This window comes from Bos javanicus, chromosome 13, assembly GCF_032452875.1.
Source record: "Bos javanicus breed banteng chromosome 13, ARS-OSU_banteng_1.0, whole genome shotgun sequence".
NCBI classification, from domain to species: domain Eukaryota; kingdom Metazoa; phylum Chordata; class Mammalia; order Artiodactyla; family Bovidae; genus Bos; species Bos javanicus.
Genome location: NC_083880.1, coordinates 81,522,484 through 81,547,502, shown reverse-complemented (window position 1 = coordinate 81,547,502; position 25,019 = coordinate 81,522,484). Strand labels below are relative to the sequence as shown.

Below are 25,019 nucleotides of genomic sequence, written 5' to 3'. Positions count from 1 at the left end.
AAATTATATTCAGATATCATGTTACTTCTATTAACATGAACAGCCACTGAACTGTAATCAAGACAAATCTGAAACGACAGAGTTCAAGCTCCAGTCGGACTGTAAAAGGTTTCTAGAAACCAGCTAAGAGTTTACAGTGAACTTGCCAGGGAAGTTTAACACTAGGGTTAAAAAAAAATGATGTCACATAACTGAAAAACCCTCAGACGTAACAAAACTTCCCTCACTTCTTCCTTGGCGGTAGTTTTTGTACTGGATCAAAAGGGGGCAATAAGAACCACTTTAAAGCAGTCAGCAAAAATCTTCAACTTCTCTTCCTCAGTACAGAGAGTTCAACCCCTGCCCGCCACAAGGGCTCTAGAAGTGGGCGTGTGTGTGTGCGCGCGCGTGTGTGCCCCCGCGCTTGCTTAAATTCGACTTTGTAGGGATGGGTGCGCAGAAGGCAATGGCACCCCTCTCCAGTACTCTTGCCTGGAGAATCCCATGGATGGGGGAGCCTGGTGGGCTGCAGTCCATGGGGTCGCACAGAGTCGGACACGACTGAGCGACTTCACTTTCACTTTTCACTTTCATGCATTGGAGAAGGAAATGGCAACCCACTCCAGTGTTCTTGCCTGGAGAATCCCAGGGACGGGGGAGCCTGGTGGGCTGCCGTCTATGGGGTCGCACAGAGTCGGACACGACTGAAGCGACTTAGCAGCAGCAGCAGGGATGGGTGAGGAAGACGGGGACCGCGGCTCGAAGGTGCACAGGGACGTCGGTGTCCAAAGAGTCGGAAGCGGTGGCCGAGCCCCGCCTCAAGGGCTGGCCGCGCTTCTGCCGCCGATCGCAAAACCACCCGAAGCGGCAGCAGCGAGTGGAGCGCCCGGTGGACGACTTGCCCAAGTTAAGACCCGAAAGTGAAATTACTTCCTCGGGTCTCCTTTCACTAAGTCGCAAACCCTCCCCACCTCGGGAGGTGCAAAAACCCAAGCTTCCTCCAACGAGGTCCGTCCGAGCTGGCAAAAACTGGTTTGAAGGGGGCGCGAGGGCTCGGGGGCCCCCGGCAGGCGCCCGCAGCCGCCCGGGTCGCACTCGGAGACCTCGGCCGCCCGGCCGCGCGGTTGTGCAAGAGCCGGGCGGCAGCCGCCGGGCGAGGGCGGGGAGGCGCGCAAGGCGCAGCCCCGATGAACTCCGGCGAGCCAGCCTTCCCCGGGGGTTATCTCCGGGGTGGAGTCTGCGGCGTTCCCGCCCGGAGAGCCGCGCACCGGTCACCCGAGGCCCGGGCGCCCTCGCTCACCTCGCTGACTGCATCCTCTTCCCACCCCCAGCCACCCCGCCCCGGGCCCCGCGCCGCTCCCGGCCAGGCCAGCCGCAACCCGGTCCGCCCCACCGAGCGCGCTCATTGGCCACCCGGGGCGGCCGGTCTCCATAAATACATGGTCCCCGGGCATGGAGCGGGACAGGGGGAAAGCGCAGCGCCAGCAGCATCTCTTCTACCCTCCTGGACACCTCCACTTCGGCTCCACAGCTGGAAGTAAGACTTAACACCAACAGGCGAACTCACGTCCGTCTTCCTCCTTGCAAGAGACAGCCAGCTCCCCACTGCGCTCCTCCAGCCCCGGCGGCCGGCGCTCGGCGGGCATCCGCTCCCTGAGACTGCAGCGCGGTGCCGCGTGCAGCATCCTCGCCCAGGTCCTGACGGCTCTCTGTCCCCCTTCCGCCCTTCCCGCCGCACCTGCTGCTCCGCCTTGCGGCTTTTTCTCCGTGTATCAAGACCCCGAAGCTCGCCGGCGCCTCTTGAACAAGCTCGCCCTGCCCAGTGCCCACCTTCCCAGGAGCCCAGTGTCCCCCGCTGCCATGAGCTCACCCATTAGCAAGAGCCGCTCCCTTGCCGCCTTCCTGCAGCAGCTTCGCAGCCTGGGGCAGCCACCCAGACGCGTGACATCGACGGCGTGCTCGCCCCGTCGGCCGAGGGAGGTGCCCCTCTGCCCCGTGATGGAACCGGGCGAAGCGCAGGACGCGGCCACCCTGCCCGGTCCCACCAAGTGGCCACTGCTGGGCAGCCTGCTGGAGATCCTCTGGAAAGGAGGCCTCAAGAAACAGCACGACACGCTGGTAAGTGCCCCGTCGCGCCCCAGTGCCCTCTCTTCTCCCCGCCTCGCTCTCCAAACCCTCGCCGAGGCGCGCGGCGTGGAGCGTGCGGTGCGGTGCGCGCGGCTGTCCCGGCTGCAGCGGTCCGCGGTCCCAGAGAGGAGGGAGGTGCGAGGAGGGCCAAGCGCTCCAGGGACTGCTCGGGATGCGCGCTGACTTCGCGCCCCGCCCGGCCCCTGCAGGTCGAGTACCACAAGAAGTACGGCAAGATTTTCCGCATGAAGTTGGGTTCCTTCGACTCGGTGCACCTGGGCTCGCCGTGCCTGCTGGAAGCGCTGTATCGCACCGAGAGCGCGCACCCCCAGAGGCTGGAGATCAAACCTTGGAAGGCCTATCGCGACTATCGCGAGGAGGGCTACGGGCTGCTGATCCTGTGAGTTCGAGACGCAGGATGGGGGCTGGCGGCTGGAAGCTGGGAAGGCACGGGAGTTAGGGTTCCCTGGGGCTGGACCCGCCTGCTGCAGCGAGAACACGGAAGCCCCTACCTGCTGCTGTCGCGGGCTCTGGCGTGGACTGGAATGGGTTGAAGGACAGCCGTGCTATGCACAGGACTCTTGTGTTCTTTCTGACAAGTGGGCTGCGCCAGCCCTTTCCCGCAAAGAAACGCCAGAAAGATATGAAGATTGTGATGTTTGGACCCTGGGCAGGAGGAGACTGTCAAGTCAGCCTGCCAGGCAATCAGGTTATACAAAGTATCCCTTGAAATTCCGTGACCCTCTAGCTCAAAGGCCAGAAGTTAGTTTGTAAATCTGAGGCGTTCGGTGCATGTGGCTTTCAACCCAATTCAATGGATTGAAAGATGACAGAATTTTCCCTCACACAGTTCTGCGTTGCTGGTGTGGTGAGTTCATGCGCCCGCTCTTACTGCTGGGAATTGAAGCCACTGGCCTTCCAGTTCAACCCCAGCAAGGGCACCCCAGAAGCCCTGGCTTCATCTTTCTGGCGTGATCTTTGCCTCAGAGGAAAGGAGCTTATTCATTGTATTGTCAGACCAGCCCCCAATATTCCAATGCTAATATTCTCTGGCTATTGCTTGGCACGATTCTGTGTTCATTTGATTATATAGTTAATGCACTTACAGAGCTGGAGGGATGTCCGCTTCTTCATTCTTTTCCTTTCAATTTGCTCTAAATATAATTCTGCTTCTCTCCCAGGGAAGGGGAAGACTGGCAGAGGGTCAGAAGTGCCTTTCAAAAGAAACTAATGAAACCGGTGGAAATTATGAAGCTGGACGACAAAATCAACAAGGTTTGCAGACTGGGGCTCCCTTTCCTGGTTTTCCTGGGGATGGGGGAACGTTAGTGGAGCTTCAAGCCACAGCCACACAGCGCAAAGGAAAAAGCAGGCAATCTGGATGTATCAGGACTCTTCTTTCCTCCTCATTCCTCGTCACTTCCTCCACCTCCAGAACTTTAATTCTTCTCACCTGTCTTTTAAAGTCGTGTCTTGGTGGCACAGCAGTTAGGAGCATTGACTTCGACATTCCACAGTCTTAGATTTGAAAGTCAGTTCTGCACCCCCACCCCAGCTATGCAACCTGACTGTACCATTTAACTTCCTCAGTTTCCCAGTCTATAAACTAGGAGTTCACAATTTCCACTCCATAGATTTCTGGGCATGCATGCTAAATCACTTTAGTCGTGTCCAACTCTGTATGACCTGTGGCCTGTGGCCTGCCAGGCGCCTCTGTCCATGCATGGGATTTTCTGGCAGGAGGACTGGAGTGCATTGTTGTAGCCTCATCCAGGGGATCTTCCTGATCCAGGGATTAAATCTGTGTCTCTTAGGTTTCCTGCATTGGCAGTCTCTTGCATTTACTGCTAGCACCATCTGGGAAACCCCCATAGGTTTCTGTGAGGATTAAATGAGATGATGCTATAAAATTCCTAGGTAGTGACATTTGAGCTGGGTTTTGCAGGATGAGTAAGAGTCTGCAAGCCAGAGAAGGTGGAGAAGGGCATTCAGGCAGAGAGAATAGCCTGCTGACAATATGGAGGCATGAGATGGTATGTTCAGAGAATAGTACATTTAGGGCAGCTGAAATGAAGCTTTCTCTGAAGTGATACTGGGCAGAGGGCAGGTCTTAACAATATTTTTAAGGTATTTTTTAATGCCATGCTAAGGTATTTAGGCGTTATCCTTTAGCCAACAGGAAGCCAAAGGGGAAAGGATTTAAGCAGATAGAGAACTCTTTTTACTCCTGTCCACTCTGGGTATTTATTTTGAACTGAACCCACACAGGATCATATAGGTGAAAGGTTACAAATTTAAAAGCTTCCAGGAACCACGTGGTTAATATAAATGTGTAAGGCAGGCCCAGTAGGGCTGTTAGCAAATGGAATAGTACACGCCCTTCCTAGAGGAGACAGCTGCTCCAGCTCCGGCAAATCCCTGCCACATGGAAATGTAGACCGAGTGTCACCAGAGTTGTTCATTATTATTATTCTTTGAGGACTCAAGTGAAGTGAAGTGAAAGTTTCTCAGTCGTGTCCTACTCTTTGCGATCGTGTAGACTGTACAGTCCATGGAATTCTCCAGGCCAGGCTACTGGAGTGGGTAGTCTTTCCCTTCTCCAGGGGATCTTCCCAACTCAGGGATCGAACCCAGATCTCCTGCATTGCAGGTGGATTCTTTACGCCTGAGCCACCAGGGAAGCCCAAGAATACTGGAATGGGTAGCCTATCCCTTCTCCAGGGGATCTTCCTGATCCAGGAATTGAACCAGGGTCTCCTGCATTGGAGGCAGATTCTTTACTGGCTGAGCTACCAGGGAAGCCCCTTTGATGACTAGTGAAAATTAATATGTTCACATGAACTCTCTGGATTTTTTGATGGGAGCAAATTCAAAGTAGTTTTTAATGTGCCGTGGGCTACCACAACATGCCTATTAGTTTCGTCTGTGGGTTTTTTAGTCACTTGCACCCCATTTCAGGGCTTCCCTGGTGGCTCAGTGATAAATCCACCTGCCAATACAGGAGGTGTGGATTCAATCCCTGGGTTGGGAAGACACCTGGAGAAGGAAATAGCAACCCACTGCAATATTCGTTACTGTCTGAGCCACCAGGGAAGCCCCCTAACCCACTCCCGTATTCTTACCTGAAAGCCCCATTGACAGAAGAGTCTGGTGGGCTATAGTCCATGGGGTCTCGAGAGTCAGACAAAACTTACTGACTCAGCAGCACCAAGAGCTTACCCTACTCCAGACCCCAACATGGCCACTTTATGTGTCCAGGGGAGAGCGCCTTGGTCACTTTCTAAGCCTCAGTCTTCTCACCTGTCAGCTAGGAAATGGGAGTAATGGCAGTACTTTCTACATCATGACGCCGTTTGAGGATCAGCTAAGATAATACACTCTGGACTGCTTGGCTCCATACAAGCCTCATTAGACGCAAAGCACTAGTTATCTAAAACCCCGACTGTGGACACTGGCATTTAGGGACCTTCCACGACCTGCCAAGGTGACAGAGCTGTTTAGTGATGGTACTTCGTCCAGAATTATCGGATTTCCTGGCTCTAAGCCTAATGTGCTTAATACAACGCCAATCAGCAAGGACACGTTTGTGTGCCCACCTCTGGAAGTGGCCAGCCTCAGGGCAGCCAGAGCCCTTGAGATGCTGTGCCCACAGACACACTGGCCAGTTCCTCCTTCATGGTTTATTTTCCATTCTGATTAGAATAAATGTTTTCCTTTTCTTAAATTTAGATCAAACGCTGAAACTTAAGCTCCAGGAAGGCTTCAGGGAAAGCTCAAGAAATAACCCAGTACAAGGGTGTTGGGGCAGGAGGTGAGCTCTCAAGGAGAATATATAATTAGTGATGATTCAGAATGAATAACATTATGAGCAGTGAATATACAAGGTCACAAAACCCAAATCTAGCTTACTGAAGCTGAAACTTCTGTTTCCCTTCAGTGACTGAAATGTGTTTTTGGTGATTTCTTTCTTTTAAGGTCTTGGCTGATTTCATGGGTAGAATAGATGAGCTCTGTGATGAGAGAGGCCGCATTGAAGACTTATACACGGAGCTGAACAAATGGTCTTTTGAAAGTAAGTTGTCTTCTTCAGATCTTGTCTGTTTGATTTTGCAAGTGACTTTGAGGACAAAGGTGGGTCCGTTGGCCACTCTCCTGTGATCATACCCTGTTGCTGACTAGGCAAGGCCGTAGCAGCCCTCTGAATGCTTTCAGGCACTTCAGGGCACTATGCCCCCTGGATCGTTTATGTAGCCGTTCAACAAACGTTCATTCAATGCCTGCTGAAGTGCCAGGCGCTGCACTGCAGACACGGCAGTGAACAGAACAGGCTACATCCTTGCTCACGTGGAACTCAGATTTTAAAAGCGGTGACAGCCAACTAGTACACGTATTTTAGTGTGTACTCTGTCAAGAAATAAGGGAGTCAGAAAGAACACAGCTTCCTGGGTGAGGCAGGCCTGCTTGGTAAGGAGACATTTGAGGTGAGGCCTGAGGGGAGATGAGCAGCACGCCATCAGGGGGTCTGTGGAGAGACTGTTCCAACTGTGGAGTCAGAAAGTGCAAAGGCTCTGGGGTGGAAGCATGAGCCGTGTCTCTGAGGAACTTCTGAGGGTGCTGGCTGGAGTGGATGATGGGGGATGGGGAGAGGAGCTGAGAGAGATTAAGCCTGAAAGCCCCCCAAAGAACTTCTACTTTAGGACCTTCCTGGTGGTCCAGTGGCTAAGACCCCGCACTCCCAATGCAGGGGACCTGGGTTCGGCAAAAGAGCATACGTAGCAACTAAGATCTGGTGGAGCCAAATAAATAAAATACATTTTTAAGAAAAGAACTTCTGCTTTGAGTCAGATGTGGAGCCATGCGTCATTCTGAACAGAAGGGAGCTTGGTCACTGACTTTAAGGGCCACACTGGGGATAAAAGTAAAGCCCTCCCTCGATGTGCTCGCCTCCTGGTGGGGACACAGTGGGGGAAGCAAGGCGCCTTCAGTGGAACGGGGAGCACTTGGCTGAAGGGGATCAGGGCTGGCGGAGGGTCCCAGAGGCTGTCCCCAGCTGAGTGTGGTCAGGGCTGCTGCACGGAAGTGGGACCGTCTCAGCCGAGGCCTGGGATGAGCAGGAATGCCCCAGGGGAAGTGAAGGAGGGAAGAATATTCCAGGTGGAAGGAGAAAGGAGGAGAAAGAAAGGGGTTCCGAGTGACCAAAGCATGTCCTGCAAGGGACGCGGATGGCAAAGCAGAGGATGGGGGGCAGGCAGTGGCCCTCACAGCCACCTGTATAAACCGGGGATGCAGGTGTGGTTTTGACCCCAAAGTCCCTGGGAGCGATCGTAGAGTGCTTTCAGCAGGAAGGTGCCATGGTCCAAGTCGCTGGAAGCCTTACTCTTGGCTGCCGATGCGCGTAATTGGAGAGGACGCCCCATTCAGAGGCTTTGGTTTTGACCTGTCCCCCTGATCAGATAAACCTTGCTTTAAAGTCACGGGCAGTCATCTTAGCACATAAGAAAGCTCTATGCCGATAAGAAATCCACAGGAGGTGTTAAGGGAAAGAAAAGTCAAGAGAGGGGATGATTACAGAGGAGAGAAGCATATGTTTTGGAAATGGTCCACTGGAAATACCCAAATGAAGGCGTATCGCATGCATTTCTTTGCAAGTCAAGGAAAACCTGACCATGGTGGTTTACAAATTATCGTCCAACATTACGAGAAACCCTGAGGAGGCCAGTCCACAGCTGGCACTCAGTGGTGTCACTGGGACCCAAGTCTGTTCCGTCTTCCTTCTCATTCATTCTGAGCTGGTTGCAGAACGGCTCCCTTCTCTCCTGGTCTCACCTCTGCATTCTGGGCAAAGGCAGGAAGGGAAGAGGGAAGAGCTAAGCTGGCTGTACTCTTCCCCCTCTGTCAAGAAAGCAAAAGTGCCTCCGGGAGGCCCAGTGGCCAGCCCCAGGTCACGTGACTGCTGTGGCTGCCTCGGGAAGCCTGGGAGTCGGGGAGCAGGGTTGTCTGAGATCAATGCTGGCTTACTGCCTGAGGATGTGTACACCAACAAGCAAAGTAAACCAGGGTTCTCTTAGGGAAGAAGGAGGGAAGAATGAGCATGGGGTAGTTATTAGCAGTGTCTGCTGCATGTGATGTCAAGGGTAAACTGAGAAAAGCAAGACATTGCAGGAGAGATTCACTCAGGTATAAAAATGGTTGTATCTTCACAGTGGTTTTTCTGATCAGGAGGTTCTGCAGAGGACAAGTTGTTGGAGCTGGAGATAATTTCTAGGAAGAGAAGAGAGTGATCAAGCCCCTTGGCCTTAGACTCTCTGCCTTTCTGTTCTTTGAAAACACCTCATTTTTATGGGAGACGGGATTGATCCTTTGGTAGCCAGCTAATCATAGACTCCAGTGTCTCTGTGAGTGGGTAACAGTGTTGATTACTTTAAATAATAGGCATCTGCCTTGTGCTGTATGAGAAGAGATTTGGGCTCCTTCAGAAGAACGCAGGGGAGGAAGCTTTGAACTTCATCATGGCCGTCAAAACAGTAAGTGTCCCCTAGGGGAGAGCAGTTTCCTTATTAATTGTTTACAGGACCCAACAAATGTGCATCCCAATGTTTCCCACATATATTTTATTATAGTAGTTAAGTGTTCATTTTAAGGTGTGTTATGTATTTTCATGAATGTATGTGCATACATTGTTGTTGAGTTGCTAAGTTGTGTCTGACTCTTTCGAGACCCCATGGACTGTAGCCCACAAGGATCCTCTGTCCATGGGATTTTCCAGGCAAGAATACTGGAGTGGGTTGCCATTTCTTACTCCAGTGGATCTTCCCAACCCAGGGATCGAACCCATGTCTCCTGCCTTGGCAGGTGGATTCTTTACCGCTGAGCCACCAGGGAAGCCTGTGTGCATATATACACATGTAATAAAGAAGCATGTTAAATCACTGGCAGGCAAGGTGAAAGTAGAATTTTCAACTAAAGGTCAGTTGATTAACTACTATCTTAAAGAATCTGAAAATTTTCAGGTAAAATTTTCTGGATTGTTTAGGTTGTATATGGAGGCAGCAGACACTGTGAAACCAGTGTCAAGAATGACTAAAGTTTGGAAACTGTTGGAAGTGGAAGTGGATATGAGGGTTATAGTTTTCTTTTTTTACATTTAGGTCATAAGATCAATTTTTTTCGACTCCTGTGTGGTTTGTGGGGTCTTCGTTCCCTGAGCAGGGACTGAACCTGGGCCACCACACCGTAAGCTCCAAGTCCTACCACTCGACCACCAGGGAATTCCTGTAAGATCAAATTTTTTATGAACCCCATCCAGGGGGAAAGCATCCCAAAGCTGATTTTCATGTGTCTTTAGCAGGTGGGGACTGGTGCTGAGAGCCCGGGGCATCCCTGGGAGGCCAGCCTTTGGGCAGCAGAGGATGTGGCTGCTGAGGACGCCTCTCTCGTGGACTGCAGGTTGTCTGTGAGATTAAGAGCAGGGGGCTGAAAGGCATTTGTGTTCCCCACAGATGATGAGCATGTTTGGAAAGATGATGGTCACCCCGGTTGAGCTGCACAGGAGCCTCAACACCAGGGTGTGGCAGGCGCACACACAGGCATGGGACACTATCTTCAGATCAGGTAAGGCGGCCGCAGGGGCCCAGCAGTCCTGGCTCCGGAGATGCTGTGGAGGTCTGGGTGGCTGTCCTGGGCTCAGCACCCCGCCCATGGCTGGAGCCGCTCCTCGTGATTCTTTCAGACTTTGCAAGTGCTTGAGTCTGGGGATTGCCCTGGTGCAGATACATTCTAAGAGAAAGGCAGGAGGTAGTTTCCTGTAGTCTTTTTTGAGAAATAGGAGTGATTAAAAGCAAGAGTTTCAGAGTCAAAGATTCCTGAGCTCAAGTTCCAGCTCTGTCATCGGGCATAGTGGCTTCACCAAATACACTTTTTTTCTTTAAAAAAATCTTTTCTTAATATTTATTGATTTTTATTTATTTAGTTGGATGCACTGGGTCTTAGCTGTGACATGTGGAATCTAGTTCCCTGATCAGGGACGGAACCCAAGCCCCCTGCATTGGCAGCGTGGAGTCTTAGCCACTGGGCCACCAGGGAAGTCCAGACTGCTTTTCACCCTCACTTATCTTGTCTTTCAGTTCAGCTCAGTCGTGTCCGACCCTTTGCGACCCCATGAATCGCAGCACGCCAGGCCTCCCTGTCCATCACCAACTCCCGGAGTTCACCCAAACTCATGTGCATCGAGTCGGTGATGCCACCCAGCCATCTCATCCTCTGTCGTCCCCCTCTCCTCCTGCCCTCAATCCCTCCCAGCATCAGGGTCTTTTCCAATGAGTCAACTCTTCTCATGAGGTGGCCAAAGTACTGGAGTTTCAGCTTCAGCATCAGTCCTTCCAATGAACATCCAGGACTGGTCTCCTTTAGGATGGACTGGTTGGTTCTCCTTGCAGGCCAAGGGACTCTCAAGAGTCTTCTCCAACACCACAGTTCAAAACCATCAATTCTTTGGCACTCAGCTTTCTTCACAGTCCAACTCTCACATCCATACATGACCACTGGAAAAACCATAGCCTTGACTAGGCGGACCTTTGTTGGCAAAATAATATCTCTGCTTTTTAATATGCTATCTAGGTTGGTCATAACTTTCCTTCCAAGGAGTAAGCATCCTTTAATTTCATGGCTGCAATCACCATCTGCAGTGATTTTGGAGCCCAAAAAAATAAAGTCTGTCACTGTTTCCACTGTTTCCCCATCTATTTGCCATGAAGTGATGGGACCAGATGCCATGATCTTCATTTTCTGAATGTTGAGCTTTAAGCCAACTTTTTCACCCTCTTTCACTTTCATCAAGAGGCTTTTCAGTTCCTCTTCACTTTCTGCCATAAGGGTGGTATCATCTGCATATCTGAGGTTATTGATATTTCTCCCAGCAATCTTGATTCCAGCTTGTGTTTCTTCCAGTCCAGCGTTTCTCATGATGTACTCTGCATACAAGTTAAATAAACAGGGTGACAATATACAGCCTTGATGAACTCCTTTTCCTATTTGGAACCAGTCTGTTGTTCCATGTCCAGTTCTAACTGTTGCTTCCTGACCTGCATATAGGTTTCTCAAGAGGCAGGTCAGGTGGTCTGATATTCCCATCTCTTGAAGAATTTTCCACAGTTTATTGTGATCCACACAGTCAAAGGCTTTGACATAGTCAATAAAGCAGAAATAGATGTTTTTCTGGAACTCTCTTGCTTTTTCCATGATCCAGCAGATGTTGGAAATTTGATCTCTGGTTCCTCTGCCTTTTCTAAAACCAGCTTGAACATCTGGAAGTTCACGGTTCACATATTGCTGAAGCCTGGCTTGGAGAATTTTGAGCATTACTTTACTAGCATGTGAGATGAGTGCAATTGTGCAGTAGTTTGAGCATTCTTTGGCATTGCCTTTCTTTGGGATTGGAATGAAAACTGACCTTTTCCAGTCCTGTGGCCACTGCTGAGTTTTCCAAATTTGCTGGCATATTGAGTGCAGCACGTTCACAGCATCATCTTTCAGGATTTGGAATAGCTCCACTGGAATTCCATCACCTCCACTAACTTTGTTCATAGTGATGCTTTCTAAGGCCCACTTGACTTCACATTCCAGGATGTCTGGCTCTAGGTCAGTGATCACACCATCGTGATTATCTTGGTCATGAAGATCTTTTTTGTACAGTTCCTCTGTGTATTCTTGCCACCTCTTCTTAGTATCTTCTGCTTCTGTTAGGTCCATACTATTTCTGTCCTTTATCGAGCCCATCTTTGCATGAAATGTTCCCTTGGTATCTCTAATTTTCTTGAAGAGATCTCTAGTCTTTCCCATTCTGTTGTTTTCCTCTATTTCTTTGCATTGATTGCTGAGGAAGGCTTTTTTATCTCTCCTTGCTATTCTTTGGAACTCTGCATTCAGATGCTTATATCTTTCCTTTTCTCCTTTGCTTTTCACTTCTCTTCTTTTCACAGCTATTTGTAAGGCTTCCTCAGACAGCCATTTTGCTTGTTTGCATTTCTTTTCAATGGGGATGGTCTTGATCCCTGTCTCCTGTACAGTGTCACGAACCTCCGTCCATAGTTCATCAGGCACTCATCTATCAGATCTTGTCTTTAAAATGGGCTGATGGTCACAGCAGCATCAACAGTGTTCACAGTAGCAGTGTGTGTCTCAGTGCCACCGTTTTAAGTCTAATAAGAAGAATGTGAGACCCAGCGCAGCCCAGTGTCTCAGTGCATCAGAGCTACTTCTGGTACGGTGTGGAGGGAATATTCAGTGCTAAGAATTACTGTATGATCACACACACACACACACATTCACACAGACACACATTCACACATACATACACACATTTACACATACACACACATGCACACATGCATTCATACACACACACAGATTCACATACACATTACACACATTTACACATATTCACACACATTCATACATACATATACACACATTCACACACACATGCACACATGCATTCACACACATACATATACACATATACACACATTAACACATACACACACGTTCATTTAATTCTCACAGAAATCCTATAAGACAGGTCCTCTTATCGGACACCCCTGACGAAAGTGAGGCACAAGGAAGTTAATGCTTATCAAGATCGTCTACGAGGCGATGGCAAAGCCAGGCTCTGAAGTCAGACAGAAGGACTCCGGAGGGTCCAGCTCTAAGCGCCGTGCCGTTCATTGATGCTACCGTTTTTGCCATCCTCACTGTGATGACTATGACGATGGTGGCTTCCGTAATGGGATGAGGGAAGGAGATGTGTGCCTAGCACGTGCTGTACGAACAGCAGAGGCGCTCGCCTTCGTGTCGGCCGGCGTGGGCCCTGCTCTGTGTGTGTGCGTTGTTGTTCGGCAGCGGGAGTGGGGGCTTCTCCTCTCTGTTGATCTGGGAGCCAGGGCCCCCCGTCTGTGTCAGTGACCGCATCTGCCTCATGTCTGGATGGGAGTCCAGGTTCTGATTCTAAGACGGACCCAAACCCCACCCCTGTCTCATGATGACCTCTCCTGAACTCTCAGCGCTCCCTACTCGAGACACGACCCCAGACCCAGCATCGGCAACACAGGGAAGCCTGCTGGAAACCAGACTTCCAGGCCCCCACTGGACTCCTGAATCAGAGTTTGCATTTTAAGAGGATTCCCAGGGGACTCTTGTGCTCATGCAGGCATTGGTCAGTCCTTGGCGACTTAGCAACAAGGCAATATTAGCTTATCTAACAAACCGTCAGATTGCCTGCAAAGGCCCTTTGGGCGTTACAGGGAGAATTTGATCCTGGGTTCTGCTTTGTTCTTTTCCTCATCCTGACTTTCAGCTGATTTCTTCACCCCTTTCCTCTCCTCCAATAGTCAAATCTTGTGTGGACAACCGGTTGGAGAAATATTCTGAGCAACCCAGCATGGATTTCCTTTGTGACATTTATCACCACAATCAGCTTTCAAAGAAAGAGTTGTACGCGGCCGTGACGGAGCTCCAGCTGGCTGCGGTGGAGACGGTAAGGGTGGGCCTGGTTTGGGCTTACTAAATCAATGGGCTGTAAAATCTTTTCCATGATGAATGGTACATGGTCATTCAATTCACTCATTCCACAAGGACGCACTGAGCTTTAAAAGCTTAGCAGAAATAAGAAGTCTACTCGAACGTGTGGGAGACCCCATGCACAGCCTGTGTGTGTAAATGTGATAGAAAAATTCACGTGCTTTAGAGACAAAAAGGGCTTCGAAAGTGATGCTGGTGACAATGCAGGAGATGTAAGAGACTCGGGTTAGATCCCTGGGTCGGGAAGATCCCCTGGAGGAGGGCACGGCAACCCCCTCCAGCATTCTTGCCTGGAGAAGCCCATGGACAGAGGAGACTGGCGGGCTACAGTCCATGGGGTCACAAAGAGTCAGACACGAGGAAAGCAACTGAGCATGCATGCAGGGACAAAAATCCAGAGCAGAATATCAGTGTCATGACAAATATCAAAGTACTACAGGAATTCAGAAGCAGTAAAATTCTACGCTGTAGCAAGGCAGGTAATCTAGGTTTTTAAACATTGGATATATTTTAGTTTTGCATCTTACCAAAGTGCCTCACTCTGGTGGTTGTTTAGTCTAAAAATACTGAAATACTCTCTGCTAATCCAATATTTTTTTTCCACTTAAAATTGTCAACAGAGGGAGCTTGGGAAAGCTTGATCTCAATTTCAGTGAAGCAGCTAATCTTATTTTATTTACTGATTAGTTTTAAAAAATACGCTTACTCGTGTATTTTTGGCTGTGCTGGGTCTTTGCTGCTGCGGACGGCTTTTCTCTGGTTGTGGGCGGGGGCTTCTCACTGCGGCGGCGTCTCTTGATGGGGAGCACCGGCTCTCGGTGCGTGGGACTCAGTGGTTGTGGAAGACGGGCCTAGTTGCTCCTCGGCATGTGGAATCTGCCCAGACCAGGGGTCAAACCCGTGTCTCCGGCACTAGCAGGTAAATTCTTAACCACTGGACCACCAGGGACCTCTGAGACAGCCAATTTTAAAAGCCAAAATTCTGTCCTCGCTCTGGTTGACGTTCCTTGTAGGTACACAGTACAGCCAAACTCCAAACACAAATACTGGCAGGTGTTCAGGGGAGTTGCAGTATCTTTGGAGTGATAATATTAATATTCCTCGATGGCCCAACACCCCTCACACAACTGTCGTCTCTGAGAAAAATGCATACCAGGTCACTTCTGTTCCATGTTCCGTGGTGTTTCTGATCTGAGCAAAAAAGTAGGGTTTTCTACATCAAGGAACAGCAAGGTTCTCATTTCTCCCCGTGCTCCAGAAGACTGAAAAGCGGGAACTTCAGCTCGTTTTCTCATTTCTCCCCATGCTCCAGAAGGCTGTGAAAAGTGGGAACTTCAGCTCGTTTTCCCACTAAATCTCTTACCCCGAGAGGCTCCTGAGAGTGGTAACAGTGAAGCTTCCCCCATTATTCTTCTTTTTCCATCTGGGATGTGAGTTCCCAGTGATGACATAGCAGGGATGACTTCGTTTTGTCCCCTGCTGTATTCCTAGGATGTGGACTAGAAGTTGGCACAAGGTGGGTGTTCAGTAAATACTTGTTCAATAAATGAAAACATTTAGGAACTACTGAGTATCTGCTATGTGTCAGGCACTGTTCCGGGTACTTGAGAGACCACGAAGAACCAGTTTCCCTCACGGAACTTCAGTGGCCTTGGGGAACCAGCAATAGACAAGTAAACGACCATTGAGATGCATCATTTCAGATAGTGGCCCAGGCCCCGGAGCAATACATCAGGGTGAGTCACTGAGAGGCAGGGGAGGTGGTCCCTCTCTGAGGATGTCATACTGGCGCTGACACTGGAATGATGAGAAGGAGACGGCCAAGGGAAGATCGGGTGGAGGAGCACTCAAGAGGAGGAAACAGCACATGCAAAGGGCCTGGGGCAGAAAGAGGGTGGCCTGAAGAACTAGCCCATGGAGTCAAGTTGGTCTGGGAGAAGCCCATGGGCTCTGTTAGCCAGGAGCCTTAGGAGGTGGGGCTTCCCTGGCAGCTCAGATGGTAAAGAATCTGCCTACAATGTGAGAGACCCAGATTCGATCCCTGGGTTGGGAAGATCCCCTGGAGAAGGAAATGGAACCCACTCCAGTATTCTTGCCTGGAGAATCCCATGGACAAAGTAGCCTGGTGGGCTACAGTCCATGGGGTCCCAAAGAGTCAGACACAACTTAACAACTAATACTTTTCACTTGGTAAGATATTTGGATTATTACTCCTGTGATGAAAAGCTCTTGGAGCATTTTAAACAGGGGAGTAACTTGATCAAAGTGAGGTTTGGTAAAGTGGTCTCTGGGCTTCCCTGGTGGCTCAGTGGTAAAGAACTTGCCTGCCCATTCAGAAGATGCAGGTTCAATCCCTGGGACGGGAAGATCCCCTGGAGGAGGAAATGGCAACACACTCCAGTACTCTTGCCTGGGAAGTGCCATGGACAGAAGAGCTACAGTCCACGGGGTCACAGAGAGTCAGACGTGACTTAGCAAAACAGCAAGAGTGGGCTCTAGCTGGCGGATGGGGAGTGGACCCCGCCGAGAGAGCAGAAGTGGGAAGGCCAGCGAGGAGACGGGTGTCCTCCGCGGAGGTCAGGCCGGGATACTTTGCGCCCCTGAGGTTTCTGAGGCCGCTTGCCCTGCGTCCGGCCTCTGCAGTTACCCCCACAGGCCAGGCTGTCCTTCAAGGCTCTGGTGAAAGCTACAGTTATCTGCCTTTTGGGAACTCTGTCTGGTACTTGCGGTAAGGGACCCACTGATATGGGTCAATCTGTTTCTTTTTCCGTCCTGGCTATTCTGAACGTCGCATTTGGAAAATCAGAGAAATCTGAAAGTGTATCTAATTTGGTGGCTACGCCCTCTTCCTGTTTTGAAAATCGGCCTCTTGTAATAATGACATCCACAGTTTATTTGCAGCTGAGGCTGCCAGTCCTCTGACATGAAGAAGGCTTCTTGGAGGCATCTTCTTCCAAAAATAATAAATACCATCGGCTCCAAGTTGTCCTGCACTTTGCTCATTTGTGTGAGTGACACTTTGCTAAAGCGTCTCTGTGTCTGCCGAGAGAGGACACAGTAACCATTTTTATGGGGATATTTGGCTTAAATTAGCCAAGAATACGGAGAAAGCGATGGCACCCCACTCCAGTACTTTTGCCTGGAAAATCCCATGGATGGAGGAGCCTGGTGGGCTGCAGTCCGTGGGGTCGCACAAAGTCGGACACAACTGAAGCAACTTAGCAGCAGCCGCAGCAGCAGCCAAGTATAGGCCCAAAAACAAACATGTAAGACTACCAGTGGTGAGCATTATGAAGCTAAAAGCTGCACACACTGTTTCTGCCAGTATTTTTTCTCTTCTCATTGCCTTTGGAAAGAAAATAAAGGATGCCACTTAAAAGGCCATGAATGTCTTTGTCAGAATTGTGGCTGCTTCCTTGAAATACTCAACTTGATGCTAGAATTTCTTATTTTGGTATTGGCTGCCATCTACCATGGCTCTTTGCTTGAGGCTGAAACTCTGAGTATAGATAATGCCTTTTTATTTTATGGTAGCTTTTGAGGGTGTGGCAAAAAAAAAAAAAAAAGCTTTCTTTTAAATTCCAGAAATGCAGTTTCTTGTGCATTTGCACTGAAAAATTTTTAAAAACCCCATTTTTATTAGTAACATTCCTAGGATCTCCATCTGTCTCTCCCCACTCAATTTTTATATTATTATTTATCTTAAACAACTAACAAATTTTATTTTGAGATAACTGTAGATTCACACACAGTTCTAAGCAACAGTAGAGAGGATTCCTTAATCCTTCCTCCAGTTCCCCCCAATGGTAACACTTTCTGTAAGATAAACTTACAACAACCTGAAAGTTGATGTTATTACAATCACCTGTCTAACTTCGCATTTCGCAGTTTACATGTCCTCATCTATGTTCCGTTTTTATACCAAGCTACAGTTTATGTCCTAACGCAGCTGTCTATTCAAAAAACTCTCTCATTCCCTCAGGAAATAAGCTATTATTCACGGATGTGTTTTATAAGCTGAATCTGACTTTTCATACATGGTATTTGTTTGAGACACAGCCAAGAAGAACGTGGGAAAAGGCATCACTCATGTGTTTTCATGGCAAGGTGATAGGCACCACCTTTGCTTCAGCTGATACAGGCTTCAAGGCAGTTTATTTACAGAAAACTCAAGTTTATGTCCATTTGGCTTTCAGACGGCAAACAGCTTAATGTGGATTCTCTACAATTTATCCCGTAATCCCCACGTGCAACAAAAGCTTTTTAAGGAAATTCAGAGTGTGTTGCCTGAGAATCAGTTGCCACGGGCAGAGGATCTGAGGAACATGCCATATTTAAAAGCCTGTCTGAAAGAATCTATGAGGTAAGAACACGTGCCTAATACGAATGTCGGACGGCTGTTCTCTCCAACACATAATAAGGGATCCCCGCCTTAGTTGATTCATAAACATTTAGCAAGCTACCAAAAAATAAAAAAATAAAAAAAACCCTCCAGGACCATACTCCTGTCCTATGACTCATTCCTTAAATCATTTGGGCAAATTCTATTAAATCTTGGAAACCCAGAGTCTGCCCCCTTTAAATCAGTAATAATAATACTTGAATGGACACTATAAGCAATAATTAAGATTAGGGGCACAAATGAAGGGAGCGAGATGAAAGCTCAGCGAGGAACCGTATTATTATACAAGACATAGAGACAGGCTGGTTTCTGAGCCTCTGTATAAAATGGTCTTTCAAGATTCTTTTTCTGGAAAACGAAACCCATAAAGTCTTAGGATTCGAAGGAAATATCTTTAACTTTATGAAGGGCAGGTGGAAGAAACCCGGGACAAACAGCAAGCTTGCCGGCGAGGCGTGTAAATGCGCACATTTGAAGTCCAGAGTGAAACGGGACCATCACTGTCAACAGCTGTGAGCTTACACTGGGGGTTTAACCAACACAATAAGGAATAAAGCAAGAGGTGTAAATACCGGGAAGAAAGAGAACTGCTTGTAAAGAGTTGGAGTCATGTCCCCTTTATGAGAACTTAGGCAGTGATTGTTTATTTAGCCAGACTCCGAATTCCCTTGAGCTAAGACTTGGTCTGTGCCCACCTTGACATCTCTGATTTTGTGTTTTCAGGCTTAACCCAACTGTCCCATTTACAACTCGGACGCTCGACAAGGCAATGGTTCTGGGGGAATATGCTTTACCCAAAGGAGTAGGTAAAATGTATATAATCTATACCCTACAGAGCTTTGAGAGACACCCTCTTCAAATGCCCTGCAGACCTCCTGAAACGTTTCTACTGGGAGAGCATTCTTTTAGAAAAATGGGGATTGCAGTATACAGTTGATGTGTCCTGTAGTCTAGTATTAGGAATAGGGGTTATGGAGACAGAGAGACCTGGATGCAAGTAGAGCCTTGAGCGGGTTACATAACCTCCATGAGCCTCAGCTTTCTCATCTGCAAAATGGGAATAATAATAGGACTCACCACCTGGGGTTGTGAAAATGAGATGCAAAGTTTTAAGGTTCTTGAAGTATTTCTACCACCCGGCACTTTTCCAGCACTCACTGCATGCTGGCATTCATTGTTGTTATACATTTGGGGGTTACTTTCACATTTGTAAGGTGATGGCTTTTGTAAATCTTGCTATTGAGATGTTTAAGTGCTTTATGTTTCTGTGTGATTGTAGACTGTACTGGTTCTAAATACCCATGTGTTGGGATCCAGTGAAGAAAACTTTGAGGAGTCAAGTCAGTTTAGGCCTGAACGGTGGCTTCAGGACAAGAAAAAGATCAGCCCTTTTGCCCATCTTCCATTCGGCGTTGGGAAAAGAATGTGCATTGGTCGCCGGTTAGCTGAACTCCAGCTCCACCTGGCGCTCTGCTGGGTAAGACCCTGGCGGCGTTTCCGCGGCTGCGCACTGGGCTTTCCTCGAGGCAGGAGCAGAGGGGCTAACTCCACTTTCCTGTGCTCCTGTGTTTCAGATTGTCCGCAAATACGACGTCGTGGCCACAGACCTCGAGCCTGTGGAGACGCTGCATTTGGGCAACTTGGTCCCCGGCCGGCAGCTGCCCGTCGCCTTCTGCCAGCGATGAGAAGCCGCGGGTGGGCAGCAGGGCGCAGGGTGGCCAGGCGGTGAGCCGCGCTCGCAGTCAGCCGGACGTGGGTTCACCCAGTGACCCGAACAGTTACTGAACCTTTCTGCCTGAATTACTTTTTTCATTTGTTACATGAGGACCAAAATAGTATCCATCCAGAAAGTTGATATGAGCACAAAATACATAACCCAGAGCCTAGCGTCACACGAGCGCTCCAAAATTCAAGCTGCTGGTCATGGTTTTTGCATGTGAATATCAGGGCATGGGACTTCCCAGGTGGCACTCACGGGGAAGAACCCACCTGCCAATGCAGGAGATGTAAGAGACACAAATTCGATCCCTGGGTGGGGAAGATCCCCTGGAGGAGGGCATGGAGACCCACTCCAGTGTTCTTGCCTGGAGAATCCCACAGACAGAGGAGCCTGGCGGGCTGCAGTCCACAGGGTCAGAGAGTCGGACACGACTGAAGTGACTTAGCACACGTGCTCACATCGGGTTGGGGACACACTTTTCCAGTAAAGGACCAGTTGGCAACCTCTTAAGGCTTTGCCGGACATAGAGTCTCTCTCGTGCACTTAACTCGCCTTGGTACAGCCTTAGACAGCTGGTCGCTGAGTAGGGTTGGCTGGTTGTATTGGTTTTCTACTGTGGCCATAAAAAATTAATGAAAGGAATTACAAGTTACTAAAACTTGTGTTATGATATAGCGTTTATGATTTTATCCTTCTGTAGATCAGAAATCCAACACAGCTCTTGCCAGCCTTATTCCAAAGCGATAATTTCCTTGATGAATTGGTGTTTTTTAGTCTACTTATTTTCCCCTAATCCACAGTAAAATGAATTTTTAACTATTAAAGTGATAAAAAGTTAACCTGAGGAATCTCAATATCAGCTTATATGGAAATACGACAGCTCCAACAGCTTTATAGAATGAGATGCCAGTGGTGAAACTCAACCTCAATCACTCAGCCGTTTCAACAGCGCCACCTAGAACCTGCCTCGAGCTAGTTGCTGTTCGTTAAGAGCAAGTTGAGGGGGGACTTGGGCTTCCCTGGTGGCTCAGAGGTTAAAGCGTCTGCCTGCAATGCGGGAGACCTCGATTCAATCCCTGGGTCGGGAAGATCCCTTGGAGAAGGAAATGGCAACCCACTCCAGTATTCTTGCCTGGAGAATCCCATGGACAGAGGAGCCTGGTGGGCTACGGTCCATGGGGTCGCAAAGAGTTGGACACGACTGAGTGACTTCACTTCACTTCACTTCACTTGCTGATAGGTGGATTATTTGGGAAACGTGCAATTTCAGATGAACTCTCTGAATGAGGCCCAGCGAATTCCTCCCTAAGGGTCTGACCCTGCTGCTGACAAGCGCTCAGTCATGCCTGGCTTTGCAACCCCATGGACTGTAGCCCACCAGGCTCTTCTGTCTGTGGGATTTTTCTAGGCAAGAATACTGAAACGAGTTGCCATTTCCTACTCCAGGGGATCTTCCCCACCCGGGATCGAATCTCCTGCACTGGCAGACAGGTTTCTTTTCTTAAGCACTTGTGCCACCTGGGATGCCCAGGTGTCTGGAACCATTAGGCAATTTGTCACATTCTGAACATGGCAACAAGCAGAGCTGAATCAAGTAGGACCATGGAGGAATTCTAGCTTCATCGTGAAACTCCCCATCTTCAGCTTGGACACCACGCACGGTTCCTCTGGTAAAACAGACGAGCCCAGGGCACTTACTGGTTTTAGCATTTATTTTTGCTAATCATCCCTTTTGTTTAATTATACTGCTCTGATGTATAATTGGAGTAGACTTTATATTTCAGATTTTGTTGTTGTTGTTGTTAATCAAGACAAAAGCAGCAATTTTGACCCTCCTGCAAGAAGGAAGTTTTGGGCTTCTGCACGACTGAAAAGCAAAGGTGGAAAACCATGAAACGACACGTAAAGAACACTTAGGCTCAGATGTTTACACTCCGTCTTCTGCACAGTTGCCCCAGAAGCTGCACTGTCTGTGCTGCTGATGGGGTTAAGATTGCATCTGGCTCAGGGAAAGCGGACCGAGTGCTGGAAGACCAGGCCCTCCACAGGGAACACGCGCTGCACACACGTGACTTCCGTAGCTGATGTCGGCACGCCCTGGCTGCACGGACTTGCTCGTCTTGCTGTTTCGTCTGGCATCTTCCGTGACACGACAGAGCAGCTGGGTGCTTCTCTGTTAGGCAGAGTCACTGCATGTTGCTGTCCCTGCCATGTCAGACTCCTCGATGGAATCTTCACTTCTCAAAGTTTACACTTCACAGTGAAAGACCTCCTAGAGCTGGGTTGTCAGTGGCTCAGGGTGATATTGGCAATCCATTTATTGTAACTCTAATATAACGTTTGGGGAAATACTGCGTAATAATGGAAGCAAAAGTAAATATTGGTTCATATTATCTGGTCCCTATAAAACTTTTTTTTTCTTATTCTGAAATAGAAACATCATTGAAAAACTAGAGAAAATCTCTATGTTAAGAACAACTTTAATGAAGTCAAAATTCCTATTCAAGGATGTGTTAATGATTTAACAGTGCATCCTTGTGTTAAAGGATCCTGAAATTATGTAATTATGACATTGCGTCTATGTAATCTATGATATTAAGGTGTGGATCAAGTTTTTAAATTGTGTGTGTGTTCTAATGACAATTTGCTTACATCATTTTAAAAAATGTGTATATATTATTTTATTTAGGATCTGAAGTTTATTTAGGACAATGTTCTAAAGTTTAGTCACAGCTTAAAAATATTCGGTGAGGTTCCCTGCCTTAATTTTCCCAACTGTAGAATGGGTCAGTAGTAAAGTGTGCATGCATTATAGACTATGTAACTCATGGTATGTGATTTGAACTCCTTGGGAAATTGTGATTTCATAAATGGAAAATACATACAGATTTAAGCAATACTTATAAAACTTTCTTAAAAAGTATGTTTACATATCATCTATGTGCATTGTTTTACTACTTTTCCTAAAAGCATACCATATATTTCTGTATATTTGATAAATAGTTCCCTTTTTAAGTTGCATCTTTAGACTATTTCATAAGTGTACATTTATATCTTCATACATGAACGAATATGTACATATCATTGAAATGGGTATAAGCTTCCTGTCGTGAAAGTTTTTAGAATTATAAATCCACATGTGTTGTCAGATTTCTTCTGTATATCTTCTTTGAATTCTCTGAAAGAATAAAATCTTTAAAATACAAGATGTTTTCTCCTTCATTGCATGTCTTACAACCAAAGTTAAACATTCAAACTTTGTCTCACTCGAAAATTTTGTACAATGTAACATTACAATAATATAGCAGTTTTACCAAAAGATGCTCATTTGAATGGCAGAATACTTTTCCTATTTTTTGCTGTTTACATATGTTTTCAAGTCCATTTCCTTCTGTCTGCACCGCTGCCTCCTGCATGGTGGGCCCCTACAGAAACCGCCAACCAGTCTCCATGCCCCTCCCTCCAGACTGTCTACCGGCCGTGTATGGTCTCTCCAAATCCCAGGCCCAAGTCCCTGCCCTACTTTGCTGGCATTCCATCGCTCTTCCATGAAGACCCCAGTCCTTAAGCTGGACTTCAGTGTCTTGTAGAGTGCAGCCACTGACCCCCAGGCCTCCGAGCCGTCCCCGCCGCACCCCTAAGCCCTCCCCACCATGCCCCCCGAGCCCTCCCCACCGCGCCCACCTCAGGGACACAGACTTCAGCCGGTTTCTCCTGGGCCTCACACGCGCTCTGCAGCTGGGTTCACACCTGCTGCCCTTCCACCTTCTTCCCTCCGGCACACTCATCATCCAAGCCCAGCCCCAGCTTCCTGGAGGAAGTCCTCCTGCATGAATGATAACCCCCAGGGACACACTCACTGTCTGTAGTCGCTCCGTCCTGTCCGACTCTTGTGACCGCTCGGACTGTAGCCTTCCAGGCTCCTCTGTCCATGCGATTCTCCAGGCAAGGATACTGGAGCGGGTTGCCATTTCCTTCTCCAGGGGATCTTCCCGACGCAGGGATCAAACCTGCATCTCCTGCTAGACAGGCGGATTCTTCACCACTGAGCCATCTGGGAAGCCAACACATCCACTCTTAAGAATGTGCTAATATTACCCCTGCTTTACAGACGTGGGGGGGACTGATGCTCGGAGTTTAAAGAACCTTTGTTCTTTACACCAAAAACTTTTTTCTTACTGATTATATTAGTGACGCTCCTGAACTTCATGGGGACCAGTAAGTGTAGGCACATGTCCCTGAAGGCGTCGCGTCCTGCTGACATCCTCGAGCACGCCGCACCGCCTCCTCTCCGAGGCCTGGCAGGCGGGGGTGGCACAGTGCTCAGCCCAGGTGAACGCAGCTCAGGCCTGTGGCGACTGGCGCCACCCATCCGTGCCGCTCAGTTGCCTGTGGCTTATCCGTATGTCTCCTCCAGTTGCTATTCCGTCTCCCTCAAGCCTGCCTCAATTTTCAGCTTGAACAAAAGTCTAGTGGATGCTTCAGGGAAAGATTGAAGGCAAAAGGAGAAGAGGGCTGCAGAAGATGAGATGATAGCATCAGTGACTCAGTGGACATGAACTTGGGCAAATTCTGAAAGATGGTGAGAGACAGGGAAGCCGGGCATGCTGCAGACCCTCGCAAAGAGTTGGACACGACTTGGTGGCTGAACGGGATTCCCTGGTGGCTCAGATGATAAAGCATCTGCCTGCAATGTGGGAGACCCGGGTTCAATCCTTGGGTCAGGAAGATCTCCTGGAGAAGGAAATGGCAACCCACTCCAGTATTCTTGCCTGGAAAATCCCATGGACAGAGGAGCCTGGCGGGCCAAAGTCCATGGGGTCACTAAGAGTTGGACATGACTGAGCGATTTCACTTTAGTGACTGAACAACAAATGGTAAACCAGTTCCTGATGATACAGTGGGAATGCAATCCACTTGGCTTTTGTGACGGCCAGGTAATTGAGAGGGGCAGGGGGAGGGAAGACGAGGGAAGGGAAAAGGGATTTCCTCGGTGGTCCAGTGGCTAAGACTCCATGCTCCCAGTGCAGGGGGTCCCAGGTTTCACCCCTCATCAGGGAACTAGGTTCCACATGCTGCAAGAAAAGATTCCAAATGCCACAACTAAGAAAAGATCCCACATGCTAAAGCTAACGCTCGGCACAGTTCAGTTCAGTCGCTCAGTCGTGTCCAGTGCTTTGCGACCCCATGGACTGCAGCACGCCAGGCCTCCCTGTC

General features: G+C 48.8%; 1 protein-coding gene across 1 annotated transcript; it reads left to right on the top strand.

Moving 5' to 3' along the window:
* The first annotated feature begins 1,839 nt into the window (after window positions 1-1,839).
* LOC133259923 (1,25-dihydroxyvitamin D(3) 24-hydroxylase, mitochondrial) lies at window positions 1,840-23,008 on the top strand. Its single transcript, XM_061438011.1, has 11 exons — window positions 1,840-2,097; window positions 2,316-2,506; window positions 3,288-3,381; window positions 6,082-6,178; window positions 8,539-8,630; window positions 9,606-9,717; window positions 13,491-13,636; window positions 17,877-18,043; window positions 18,806-18,884; window positions 19,362-19,559; window positions 19,657-23,008. Exons 1-11 carry the CDS (start codon window positions 1,840-1,842, stop codon window positions 19,765-19,767), a joined length of 1,545 nt encoding a protein of 514 aa, XP_061293995.1. The 3' UTR covers window positions 19,768-23,008.
* The last annotated feature ends 2,011 nt before the right edge of the window (window positions 23,009-25,019 follow it).